This window comes from Hyperoodon ampullatus (assembly GCF_949752795.1).
Source record: "Hyperoodon ampullatus genome assembly, chromosome: 15".
Lineage (NCBI taxonomy): Eukaryota > Metazoa > Chordata > Mammalia > Artiodactyla > Ziphiidae > Hyperoodon > Hyperoodon ampullatus.
This window is the reverse complement of record NC_136928.1, coordinates 58,576,634-58,589,549: the sequence shown is the minus strand read 5'-3', so window position 1 is coordinate 58,589,549 and position 12,916 is coordinate 58,576,634. Positions and strand designations below refer to the sequence as shown.

The window sequence follows — 12,916 nt, the reverse complement described above, 5'->3', positions numbered from 1 at the left end:
GCAGAAGGGTTTGAGCCTCAATCATTCAAAAGGATAACTGTTGACAGTATCATGATTCTAGAGTTCCAGGTCTAGTTCTTAGACACTAGTGTGTTCAGTAATTTTTTTCAGTGGGTGAAGATGTGGAAGGTATGATTATAAATGTTGCAAGTGACGCAAAATTAGGAGGAACAGGGTGTTTGATGGATGACAATAGTAATTAAAAGATTTTCACATGTTGAAAGAGATACTGAACAAGGTGAATTAAGAGGGATAAATATGGAAGGAGGGATGGAGAGGAAAATGTCAAAATTTAAGGACGTGAGGGAAAAACAGATGGAAATTAGAATGAAGCATGGAGTTTAGTTAACAATAATATATTAATATTGGTTCATTTTGAAAATTTTCAATATTGTATATCAATATTAGTACAGTTGTGATAAATGTATTATAGTAATTTAAGATAGTATTTAAGATAGTAATTTAAGTAGTATCTCCTAATCTAGGTAAGTTCTCAGATCATAATAGGTTGCTTTTGTCATAACTCTTGCTTCTACTGTTAGGAGATTATTGATTTTCTAATGAAAATTAAGAAGTCAAAAAACTTATAACTGAAAAGTGGCCATTTTATTGGTTGTGCATAAGTTGTGTGAATTATGTGATCTTTTGTGTTCAGGAATGGTCTAACTGTTCCAAATTAAGAAAATTGTTCACTTCTATTTTTTATTTGAAAGTTATGTGTATCTACAGGAACAATCAAGATAAATAACACCCAAAATCACATTTTTCATTTCAGTTATGACAATGCAAGTGAAAATTAAGACCTACTTTTGAATTATTTAGGTAAATGAATATTTTGCTTCAGACAGAAACACTCTGAATACTTTTGCACAGACAGAAACAGTCTGAACGTAAAAAGTAATATGTGCCCAATTTTTAGAGGAAGCAAGTTGCTGAACAAATATTGTGCCCAATTTTTAGAGGAAGCAAGTTGCTGAACAAATAGTGTACATAATTTATAGTCAAATATTTATTTATGTAAATTTTATATTCCCAAGGGAAAAAAAGTAAAGAATCCATGGGATGCACTCTTCTAGTAATGAATGCAGTGTTTCCAAGGAAGGATTGAAGGACATGGGGAATTTTTGAAAAAACATATTCTAAAATTACCTTTGATTTTAGTATTTGTTTTTAGTCATGATATTTATTTTAATTTTCAAATGACGTTAAGGGAGCCTTGAACTTTTTATTTTTACGAAAGAGAAGCAGGAATCTGTTGACACAGTGTATTTTTCAGGTTAATACTTATGTGAATAGGCTTTTCTGAGGGTCTCTTTGTGACTCTGATGTTGATGAAGGTGATGGCAGCAGCTAATCTTTCTTGGAACTCACTCCAGGCCAGACACTATTGTAAGCGATTACGTTTTAGATATTTTACCCTCATAGCACACATATGAGATAGATGGTGTTAGTATCCCCAGGTACAGCTGAAGAAACTGGCCTCATGTTAATGTCAAACATTGGTTATTTATTCATCAATATGAATACTTTTGTTAAATATTAATGAATGGTTTAGAGATTTTTTTTAAATGTTAAATTTCATGGTATTTGATTAAAAGTTTACACAATGTCCACTGTTTTTATTCTTTTCAGGTACGCGGTTTTGTGTGGCTATGTATCTGAGTTTGAGGGCTTACAAAACAAAATTAACTATGGATATCGCTTCAAGGTATTTCTTGATATTAAAAATGTTTTACTGTAGCTGTATGTTCCATTCACAGGTATAAATCATATTATTCAACAGATTTATCTCTAGGAATTTATCTTTTTTACTTAAATGAAATGACAGTCTTTAAATAGTACTGTGCCAAAAAAGAAACAAACTCTTTGGGTGATTAAGGATTATTATTATTATTATAGATCCTGAAGGAAGTCACATAGTAGATGAGTATTATTATTATTATTATTTTTTTTTTTTTTTTTTTTTTTTTTTTTTTTTGCTGTACGCAGACCTCTCACTGTTGTGGCCTCTCCCGTTGTGGAGCACAGGCTCCGGACGCGCAGGCTTAGCAGCCATGGCTCACGGGCCCAGCCGCTCCGCGGCATGTGGGATCCTCCCGGACCGGGGCACGAACCCGTGTCCCCTGCATCGGCAGGCGGACTCTCAACCACTGCGCCACCAGGGAAGCCCATTATTATTATTATTATTATTTTATTTTATTTATTTTTTTTTGTGGTACGCGGGCCTCTCACTGTCGCGGCCTCTCCCGTTGTGGAGCACAGCGTCCGGACGCACAAGCTCAGCGGCCATGGCGCGTGGGCCCAGCCGCTCCGTGGCATGTGGAATCCTCCCGGGCCGGGGCACAAACCCGCGTCCCCTGCATCGGCAGGCGGACTCTCAACCACTGTGCCACCAAGGAAGCCCGAGTATTATTTTTTTAAAGGTAGAGGCTTAGCCTTTTAGTCATGAGCACACCAACATCATAAACATGACTGGCACTAATTAGTTAATATTTAATACATATTGATTTGCTGGGAGGAGTAGAATTCAATCTAGGGCTTAAATTTGCCATGATAGATGAATAAAATAAGTAATGCGCATACTCATTATGTATCATGTGCCTGTAGTTGTAATCGTTCAGTAAATAACCCCTCAGGGTCAATAATTTTAGGAATGGGCAAAGAGTTCTTTGTTTTCCAGCTCCCTATAACCATTTGACAATGTCAGGGGAGTAGATTCTTCTATCACCTAGTTCTGCTATTTTTTTCTCCATTATACCCACATCATATGACATTTGTAAGTTTGCCTCTCAATCAATAAGTATTAGGTAGGCAAGTCATGGGCAGACAAAAATGTGACTTGGATGTTTTCTATTTTTAAGGTGACATTTTCTGTAGCCTTATTAAATCATAATCACAGTTCTGGTTCTAGTTGTGAGCATTTTGATGATTGAGTTATTGAGAAGCTTAATTGTATTAATGATAAAGATTGAGGAGGGAGACAAAACAACATTATAAAGTCCCTTTGAATTTACTAGGCAGAGTTCTACTCAACACTACCTGAAACTTGGGAGATATTTCTTTTGGATTTTCTTTCAGGAGCATCTAGATAAAGCAATCGAATTTTTACCTGAAGAACCCTTTTTGTATTACCTCAAGGGAAGATACTGTTACACTGTAAGTTGAAAGCTTTTATCTGTAAAGCTTATTTGAATGTACTCTGATTATATGATATACTTTCAGTGACTTACTCTTTTATTGTTTTACCTAGTGCCTGCTATAGAGAAAATGATGAAATCAGTACATATTTTGAGTTTATAAATTTATATATTTTGTGTGTACACACAATCATATATTGTGTGTACACAATATATGATTTTATAAATGCATGTATTCTTTTCTTTACTGCCTTTCCATTTCCCCTTGCGGCAGTCACACTGTCTCCCTTTAAATGTGCTTTTTCTCAGATGGTGATCAGCCACCAGTACCCATGCACCCTGTATTGGTGCACTGCTCTATTTTGTGGGAGAACTTTTTTCCTTTATCAGAGTTTATTAAGCATAAATTATGTGCTCGCTGTCCTTTTCTTCAAGAAACTTTATTTAGAAGGGGACATAAGACATACAGAAATAAATAAAGGCAGCTGGTGATTCTAAGACCCAATGTGTTAAATGACACCTGTTTATGGAAAGTTAACAGAATGTGAAAATATATCTTAACAGCTACATAAAAAAATTACCCTGAAGAGAACTGCTCTTTCTGAATGAGAAAATTGGGATAGGCAAAAGAGGAAGCTTTTTAATTGTGGCTTGTAGAGGATTAGGGATGAAGCAGGAGGTTTGCTTTTACTGAATACCTGCTATATATGTCAGATGTGCATTTTATATTTTATATTTCTTATCACATTTCATCCTTTTAACAACCCTGTAAGCAGTTTTTATTATGCCAGTTTTAAATATTAAGAATCTGAGTCTTCATGAAGATAGGGGACTTCCCTAAGATTTAAAAACCATTGACCCAACCTCATGAGTCTGGAACTTGAATGTACACTATACAGTTAGTCTTAAAAAGCCCAAGAAGGAAATTTTAATTCCAAATGGAACCTGATCTTCATGCCATAGACAAATAGCAGAAGGTAATGCTAATCCTTCCTGGAGGATTGTGTCTTCACACACAAGCCTTAGAACATTCTTGCAGAGTTCAGCTCACAGTGAAAAATAATAGAATATATACAAAGAAACAAGCCATCATAAATGACAGTCAAAAGAAACAAAAAAAGAGAACAGAAGTATATCTGAAAGGACTTCAGATTTTGGAAACATGGAATACAGAATATTAAACAGCTACCTACACATAATGTGTTTATAAAACTAAAATGAATTAGGGGAAAAATGGATGAGGAGCATGAGACTACAAAAATGACCAGGTAGATTTCAAAAAATGGAACAATTTTTGATATAAAAAGTATATTATTTGTCATTAAAAGAAAACTCAATGGAAAGATTTGGTAGCAGATAGGCCCCACTAAAGAGAGAATTAACAAACTTTAAGACAAATCTGAAAATGTTGCCTGGAAGCAGCACAGAGGAACAAAGAGATAGAAAATATGAAGGAGAGATAAAAAGACATGAAAGGGAAGTAAGGATACCACGTAATGGTGAATTTTTATCTCCTTCTTTTGGTAATTAATAGAACAAAAGACATTTAAAAAGTATGTAAAACATTGATTGGAACCTTACATTTAATAACCTTGATCTAATAAACATAGATGAAAATATGTATCTAGCTATTAGAGGATACACATTTTCGAGCATATGTTGAATGTTTACAAAACTGACCATATATGAGGTCATGAAGCAAGTCTTTTTTTTTTTTGAGATTTTTTTTTTCTTTTCTGCTTTATAACAAATTTAATCAGTTATACATATACATATGTTCCCATATCCCCTCCCTTTTGCGTCTCCCTCCCACCCTCCTTATCCCACCCCTCCAGGCGGTCACAAAGCACCGAGCTGATCTCCCTGTGCTATGCGGCTGCTTCCCACTAGCTATCTACCTTACGTTTGGTAGTGTATATATGTCCATGCCGCTCTTTTGCTTTGTCACAGCTTACCCTTCCCCCTCCCCATATCTTCAAGTCCATTCTCTAGTAGGTCTGTGTCTTTATTCCTGTCTTACACCTATGTTCTTCATGACATTTTTTTTCTTAAATTCCATATATATGTGTCAGCATACAGTATTTGTCTTTCTCTTTCTGACTTACTTCACTCTGTATGACAGACTCTAGGTCCATCCACCTCATTACAAATAGCTCAATTTCGTTTCTTTTTATGGCTGAGTAATATTCCATTGTATATATGTGCCACATCTTCTTTATCCATTCATCCGATGATGGACACTTAGGTTGTTTCCATCTCTGGGCTATTGTAAATAGGGCTGCTATGAACATTTTGGTACATGACTCTTTTTGAATTATGGTTTTCTCAGGGTATATGCCCAGTAGTGGGATTGCTGGGTCATATGGTAGTTCTATTTGTATTTTTTTAAGGAACCTCCATACCGTTCTCCATAGTGGCTGTACCAATTCACATTCCCACCAGCAGTGTAAGAGTGTTCCCTTTTTTCCACACCCTCTCCAGCATTTATTGTTTCTAGATTTTTTGATGATGGCCATTCTGACTGGTGTGAGATGATATCTCATTGTAGTTTTGATTTGCATTTCTCTAATGATTAAAGATGTTGAGCATCCTTTCATGTGTTTGTTGGCAGTCTGTATATCTTCTGTGGAGAAATGTCTATTTAGGTCTTCTGCCCATTTTTGGATTGGGTTGTTTGTTTTATTGTTATTGAGCTGCATGAGCTGCTTATAAATTTTGGAGATTAATCCTTTGTCAGTTGCTTCATTTGCAAATATTTTCTCCCATTCTGAGGGTTGTCTTTTGGTCTTGTTCATGGTTTCCTTTGCTGTGCAAAAGGTTTTAAGTTTCATTAGGTCCCATGTGTTTTTTTTTTGTCTTTATTTCCATTTCTCTAGGAGGTGGGTCAAAAAGGATCTTTCTGTGATTTATGTCATAGAGTGTTCTGCCTATGTTTTCCTCTAAGAGTTTGATAGTGTCTGGCCTTACATTTAGGTCTTTAATCCATTTTGAGCTTATTTTTGTGTATGGTGTTAGGGAGTGATCTAATCTCATACTTTTACATGTCCCTATCCAGTTTTCCCAGCACCACTTATTGAAGAGACTGTCCTTTCTCCACTGTACATTCCTGCCTCCTTTATCAAAGATAAGGTGACCATATGTGCGTGGGTTTATCTCTGAGCTTTCTATCCTGTTCCATGGATCTATGTTTCTGTTTTTGTGCCAGTACCATACTGTCTTGATTACTGTAGCTTTGTAGTATAGTCTGAAGTCAGGGAGCCTGATTCCTCCAGCTCCATTTTTCGTTCTCAAGATTGATGAAGCAAGTCTTAATAAATTTCAAAGAATTGATACCCTATAGGTTTTCTGATCATAATGCAATTGTAATAGAAATTCAGAAACAAAACAGCTTAAAAACCATAAATCTTGAATTAGAAATAATAGGACATGACAATAAAATAAGATGCCACTTTATACCTACTCATTTGATAAAATTTTAAATTATCAGCATGAGATGTAAAAATATGGAGCAACAGGAATTCTTACATTGTTGTGGGAGCACAAATCGGCACAACCATCTTGGAAACAATGGGTATTACCTCTGAAATTTGATTGTCTACCATATGACAATGGTGCCTACCCTAGAGAAACTCTTGCAAATGTGCTTTAGAATGCATGTACAAGAATGCCTGTAGCAGTCTTGTTTCTAAGAGCAAAAAATGGAAAAGTCCCAAATGTCCACTGAAAAAAGAGTGGATGGCTGAACCAAGATGGCGGAGTAGAAGGACGTGCTCTCACTCCCTCTTGTGAGAACACCAGCATCACAACTAACTGCTGGACAATCATTGACAGGAAGACACTGGAACTCACCAAAAAAGATATCCCACATCCAAAGACAAAGGAGAAGCCACAATGAGACTGTAGGAGGGGCGCGATCACAGTAAAATCAAATCCCATAACTGTTGGGTGGGTGACTCAGAGACTGGAGAACACTTAAACCACAGAAATCCACCCACTGAAGTGAAGGTTCTGAGCCCCACATCAGGCTTCCCAACCTGGGGGTCCAGCAAAGGGAGGAGGAATTCCTAGAGAATCAGACTTTGAAGGCTAGTGGGATTTGATTGCAGGACTTCAACAGGACTGGGGGAAACAGAGACTCCACTCTTGGAGGACACACACAAAGGAGTGTGCGCATCGGGACGCAGGGGAAGGAGCAGTGACCCCAGGGGAGACTGAACCAGACGTACCTGCTAGTGTTGGAGGGTCTCCTGCAGAGGCGGGGGGTGGTGGTGGTGGTGGCTGTGGTTCACCATGGGGATAAGGACACTGGCAGCAGAAGTTCTGGGAAGTACTCCTTGGCATGAGCCCTCCCAGAGTCTGCCATTAGCCCCACCAAAGAGCCCAGGTAGCCTCCAGTGTTGGGTTGCCTCAGGCCAGACAACCAAGAAGGAGGGAAACCAGCCCCACCCAACAGCAGTCAAGCAGATTAAAATTTTACTGAGCTCTGCCCACCAGAGAAACAGTCAGCTCTACCCACCACCAGTCCCTCCCATCAGGAAACTTGCACAAGCCTCTTAGAAAGCCTCATCCACCAGAGGGCAGACAGCAGAAGCAAGAAGATACAATCCTGCAGCCTGTGAGACAAAAACTTTACTCACAGAAAGATAGACAAGATGAAAAGGCAGAGGGCTATGTACCAGATGAAGGAACAAGATAAAACCCCAGAAAAACAACTAAATGAAGTGGAGAGAGGCAACTTTCCAGAAAAAGAATTCAGAATAATGATAGTGAAGGTGATCCAGGACCTCGGAAAAAGAATGGAGGCAAAGATTGAGAAGATGCAAGAAATGTTTAACAAAGACCTAGAAGAATTAAAGAACAAACAAACAGAGATGAACAATACAATAACTGAAATGAAAACTACACTAGAAGGAATCAATAGCAGAATAACTGAGGCACAAGAACGGATAAGTGACCTGGAAGACAAAATGGTGGAATTCACTGCTGTGGAACAGAATAAAGAAAAAAGAATGAAAAGAAATGAAGACAGCCTAAGAAATCTCTGGAGCAACATTAAACGCAACAACATTCGCATTATAGGGGTCGCAGAAGGAGAAGAGAGAGAGAAAGGACCCAAGAAAATATTTGAAGAGATAATTGTCGAAAACTTCCCTAACATGGGAAAGGAAATAGCCAACCAAGTCCAGGAAGTGCAGAGAGTCCCATACAGGATAAACCCAAGGAGACATATGCTGAGACACATAGTAATCAAATTGGCAAAAATTAAAGACAAAAATTATTGAAAGCAGCAAGGGAAAAATGACAAATAACATACAAGGGAACTCCCATAAGGTTAACAGTTGATTTCTCAGCAGAAACTCTACAAGCCAGAAGGGAGTGGCATGATATACTTAAAGTGATGAAAGGGAAGAACCTACAATCAAGATTACTCTACCCGGCAAGGACCTCATTCAGATTCAAGGGAGAAATCAAAAGCTTTACAGACAAGCAAAAGCTAAGAGAATTCAGCACCACCAAACCAGCTCTACAACAAATGCTAAAGGAACTTCTCTAAGTGGGAAACACAAGAGAAGAAAAGGACCTACAAAAACAAACCCAAAACAATTAAGAAAATGGTCATAGGAACATTCATATCAATAATTACCTTAAACGTGAATGGATTAAATGCTCCAACCAAAAGACACAGGCTTGCTGAGTGGATACAAAAACAAGACCAATCTATATGCTGTCTACAAGAGACCCACTTCAGACCTAGGGACACATACAGACTGAAAGTGAGGGGATGGAAAAAGATATTCCATGCAAATGGAAATCAAAAGAAAGCTGGAGTAGCAATACTCATATCAGATAAAATAGACTTTAAAATACAGAATGTTACAAGAGACAAGGAAGGACACTACATAATGATCAAGGGATCAATCCAAGAAGAAGATATAATAATTATAAATATATATGCACCCAACATAGGAGCACCGCAATACATAAGGCAACTGCTAACAGCTATAAAGAAAAAATCGACAGTAACACAATAATAGTGGGAGACTTTAACACCTCACTTACACCAATGGACAGATCATCCAAAATGAAAATAAATAAGGAAACAGAAGCTTTAAATGACACAATAAACCAGATAGGTTTAATTGATATTTATAGGACATTCCATACAAAAACAGCAAATTACACTTTCTTCTCAAGTGTACACGGAACATTCTCCAGGATAGATCACATCTTGGGTCACAAATCAAGCCTCAGTAAATTTAAGAAAATTGAAATCATATCAAGCATCTTTTCTGACCACAATGCTATGAGATTAGAAATCAATTACAGGGAAAAACATGTAAAAAACACAAACACATGGAGGCTAAACAATACGTTACTAAATAACCAAGCAATCACTGAAGAAATCAAAGAGGAAATCAAAAAATACCTAGAGACAAATGACTGAAAACATGACGATCCAAGACCTATGGGATGCAGCAAAAGCAGTTCTACAAGGGAAGTTTAGAGCTATACAAGCCTACCTCAAGAAACAAGAAAAATCTCAAATAAACAATCTAACCTTACACCTAAAGAAACTAGAGAAAGAAGAACAAACAAAACCCAAAGTTCGCAGAAGGAAAGAAATCATAAAGATCAGAGCAGAAATAAATGAAATAGAAACAAAGAAAACAATAGCAAAGATCAATAAAACTAAAAGCTGGTTCTTTGAGAAGATAAACAAAATTGATAAACCATTAACCAGACTCATCAAGAATAAGAGGGAGAGGACTCAAATCAATAAAATTGGAAATGAAAAAGGAGAAGTTACAACAGACACCGCAGAAATACAAAGCATCCTAAGAGACTACTACAAGCAACTCTATGCCAATAAAATGGACAACCTGGAAGAAATGGACAACTTCTCAGAAAGGTATAACCTTCCAAGACTGAACAAGGAAGAAATAGAAAATATGAACAGACCAATCACAAGTAATGAAATTGAAACTGTGATTAAAAATCTTCCAACAGGGCTTCCCTGGTGGCGCAGTGGTTGAGAGTCCGCCTGCCGATGCAGGGGAGATGGGTTCGTGCCCCGGTCTGGGAAGATCCCACATGCCGCGGAGCGGCTGGGCCCGTGAGCCATGGCCGCTGGGCCTGTGTGTCCGGAGCCTGTGCTCCGCAACGGGAGAGGCCACAACAGTGAGAAGCCCACATACCGCAAAAAAAAAAAAAAAAAAAAAAAAAAAAAAAAAAAAAAAATCTTCCAACAAACCAAAGTCCAGGACCAGATGGCCTCACAGGTGAATTCTCTTCCAAAAACTTGCGGAGGAAGGAACACTCCCAAACTCATTCTATGAGGCCACCATCACCCTGATACCAAAATCAGACAAAGATACTACAAAAAAAGAAAATTACAGACCAATATCACTGATGAATATAGATGCAAAAATCCTCAATGAAATACTAGCAAACAGAATCCAAGAACACATTAAATGGATCATACACCATGATCAAGTGGGATTTATCCCAGGGATGCAAGGATTCTTCAATATACACAAATCAATCAATGTGATACACCACATTAGCAAATTGAAGAATAAAAAACATATGATCATCTCAATACATGCAGAAAAAGCTTTTGTCAAAATTCAACACCCATTTATGATAAAAACTCTCCAGAAAGTGGGCATAGAGGGAACCTACCTCAACATAATAAAGGCCATATACGACAAACCCACAGCAAACATTATTCTCAATGGTGAAAAACTGAAAGCATTTCCTCTAAGATCAGGAATAAGACAAGGATGTCCACTCTCACCACTATTATTCAACATAGTTTTGGAAGTCCTAGCCATGGCAATCAGAGAAGGAAAAGAAATAAAAGGAATACAAATTGGAAAAGAAGTAAAACTGTCACTTTTGCAGATGACATGATACTATACATAGAGAATCCTAAAGATGCCACCAGAAAACTACTAGAGGTAATCAATGAATTTGGTAAAGTTGCAGGATACAAAATTAATGCACAGAAATATCTTGTATTCCTATACACTGATGATGAAAAATATGAAAGAGAAATTAAGGAAACTCCCATTTACCACTGCAACAAAAAGAATAAAATACCTAGGAATAAACCTACCTAAGGAGACAAAAGACCTGTATGCAGGAAACTAAGACACTGATGAAAGAAATTAAAGATGATACCAACAGATGAAGAGATATACCATGTTCTTGGATTGGAAGAATCAATATTGTGAAAATGACTATACTACCCAAAGCAATCTACAGATTCAATGCAATCCCTATCAAATTACCAATGGCATTTTTTATGGAACTAGAACAAAAAGTCTTAAAATTTGTATGGAGACACAAAAGACCCCGAATAGCCAAAGCAGTCTTGAGGGAAAAAAATGGAGCTGGAGGAATCAGACTCCCTGACTTCAGATTATACTACAAAGCTACAGTAATCAAGACAATATGGTACTGGCACAAAAACAGAAACATAGATCAATGGAACAAGATAGAAAGCCCAGAGATAAACCCACGCACCTACTGTCAACTAATCTATGACAAACGAGGCAAGGATATACAATGGAGAAAAGACAGCCTCTTCAATAAGTGGTGCTGGGAAAACTGGACAGCTACATGTAAAAGAATGAAATGAGAACACTCCCTAACACCATACACAAAAATAAACTCAAAATGGATTAAAGACCTAAATGTAAGACCAGATACTATAAAACTCTTAGAGGAAAACATAGAAAGAACACTCTTTGACATAAATCACAGCAAGATCTTTTTTGATCCACCTCCTAGAGTAATGGAAATAAAAACAAAAATAAACAAATGGGACCTAATGAAACTTCAAATCTTTTGCACAGCAAAGGAAACCATAAACAAGATGAAAATACAACCCTCAATGGGAGAAAATATTTGCAAACGAATCAATGGACAAAGGATTAATCTCCAAAATATATAAACAGCTCATGCAGCTCAATATTAAAAAAACAAACAACCCAATCCAAAAAATGGGCAGAAGACTTAAATAGATATTTCTCCAAAGAAGACATACAGATGGCCAAGAAGTACATGAAAAGCTGCTCAACATCACTAATTATTAGAGAAATGCAAATCAAAACTACAATGAGGTATCACCTCACACCAGTTAGAATGGGCATCATCAGAAAATCTACAAACAACAAATTCTGGAGAGGGTGTGGAGAAAAGGGTACCCTCTTGCACTGTTGGTGGGAATGTAAGTTGATACAGCCACTATGGAGAACAGTATGGAGGTTCCTTAAAAACCTAAATACAGAATTCCCATATGATCCAGCAATCCCACTTCTGGGCATATACCCAGAGAAAACCATAATTCAAAAAGACACATGCATCCCAATGTTCATTGCAGCACTATTTACAATAGCCAGGTCATGGAAGCAACCTAAATGCCCATCGACAGATGAATGGGTAAAGAAGATGTGGTACATATATACAATGGAATATTACTCAGCCATAAAAAGGAATGAAACTGGGTCATTTGTTGAGACGTGGATGGATCTAGAGACTGTCATACAGAGTGAAGTAAGTCAGAAAGAGAAAAACAAATATCATATATTAACGCATATATGTGGAACCTAGAAAAATGGTACAGATGAACCGGTTTGTAGGGCAGAAATTGAGACACAGGTGTAGAGAACAAACGTATGGACACCAAGGGGGGAAAGCGGCTGGGGGGTGGGGTGTGTGTGTGATGAATTGGGCAATTGGGATTGACATGTATACCCTGATGTGTATAAAAT

The 12,916-nt window shown here is 37.4% G+C and overlaps 1 protein-coding gene across 2 annotated transcripts in view; it reads left to right on the top strand.

The window, feature by feature from the left end:
* Nucleotides 1-12,916, top strand: part of RMDN2 (regulator of microtubule dynamics 2) — a gene marked incomplete at both ends in the record, with an annotated part of 53,555 nt that overhangs the window by 20,923 nt on the left and 19,716 nt on the right. The window contains 2 exons of one of the 2 annotated variants that reach the window (XM_079721279.1): nucleotides 1,633-1,708; nucleotides 3,079-3,156. In XM_079721279.1, coding sequence (XP_079577405.1) covers nucleotides 1,633-1,708; nucleotides 3,079-3,156 — 154 coding nt within the window. The remainder of the gene's footprint in view (nucleotides 1-1,632; nucleotides 1,709-3,078; nucleotides 3,157-12,916) is intronic. The other variant, XM_079721278.1, reaches the window with a different exon arrangement.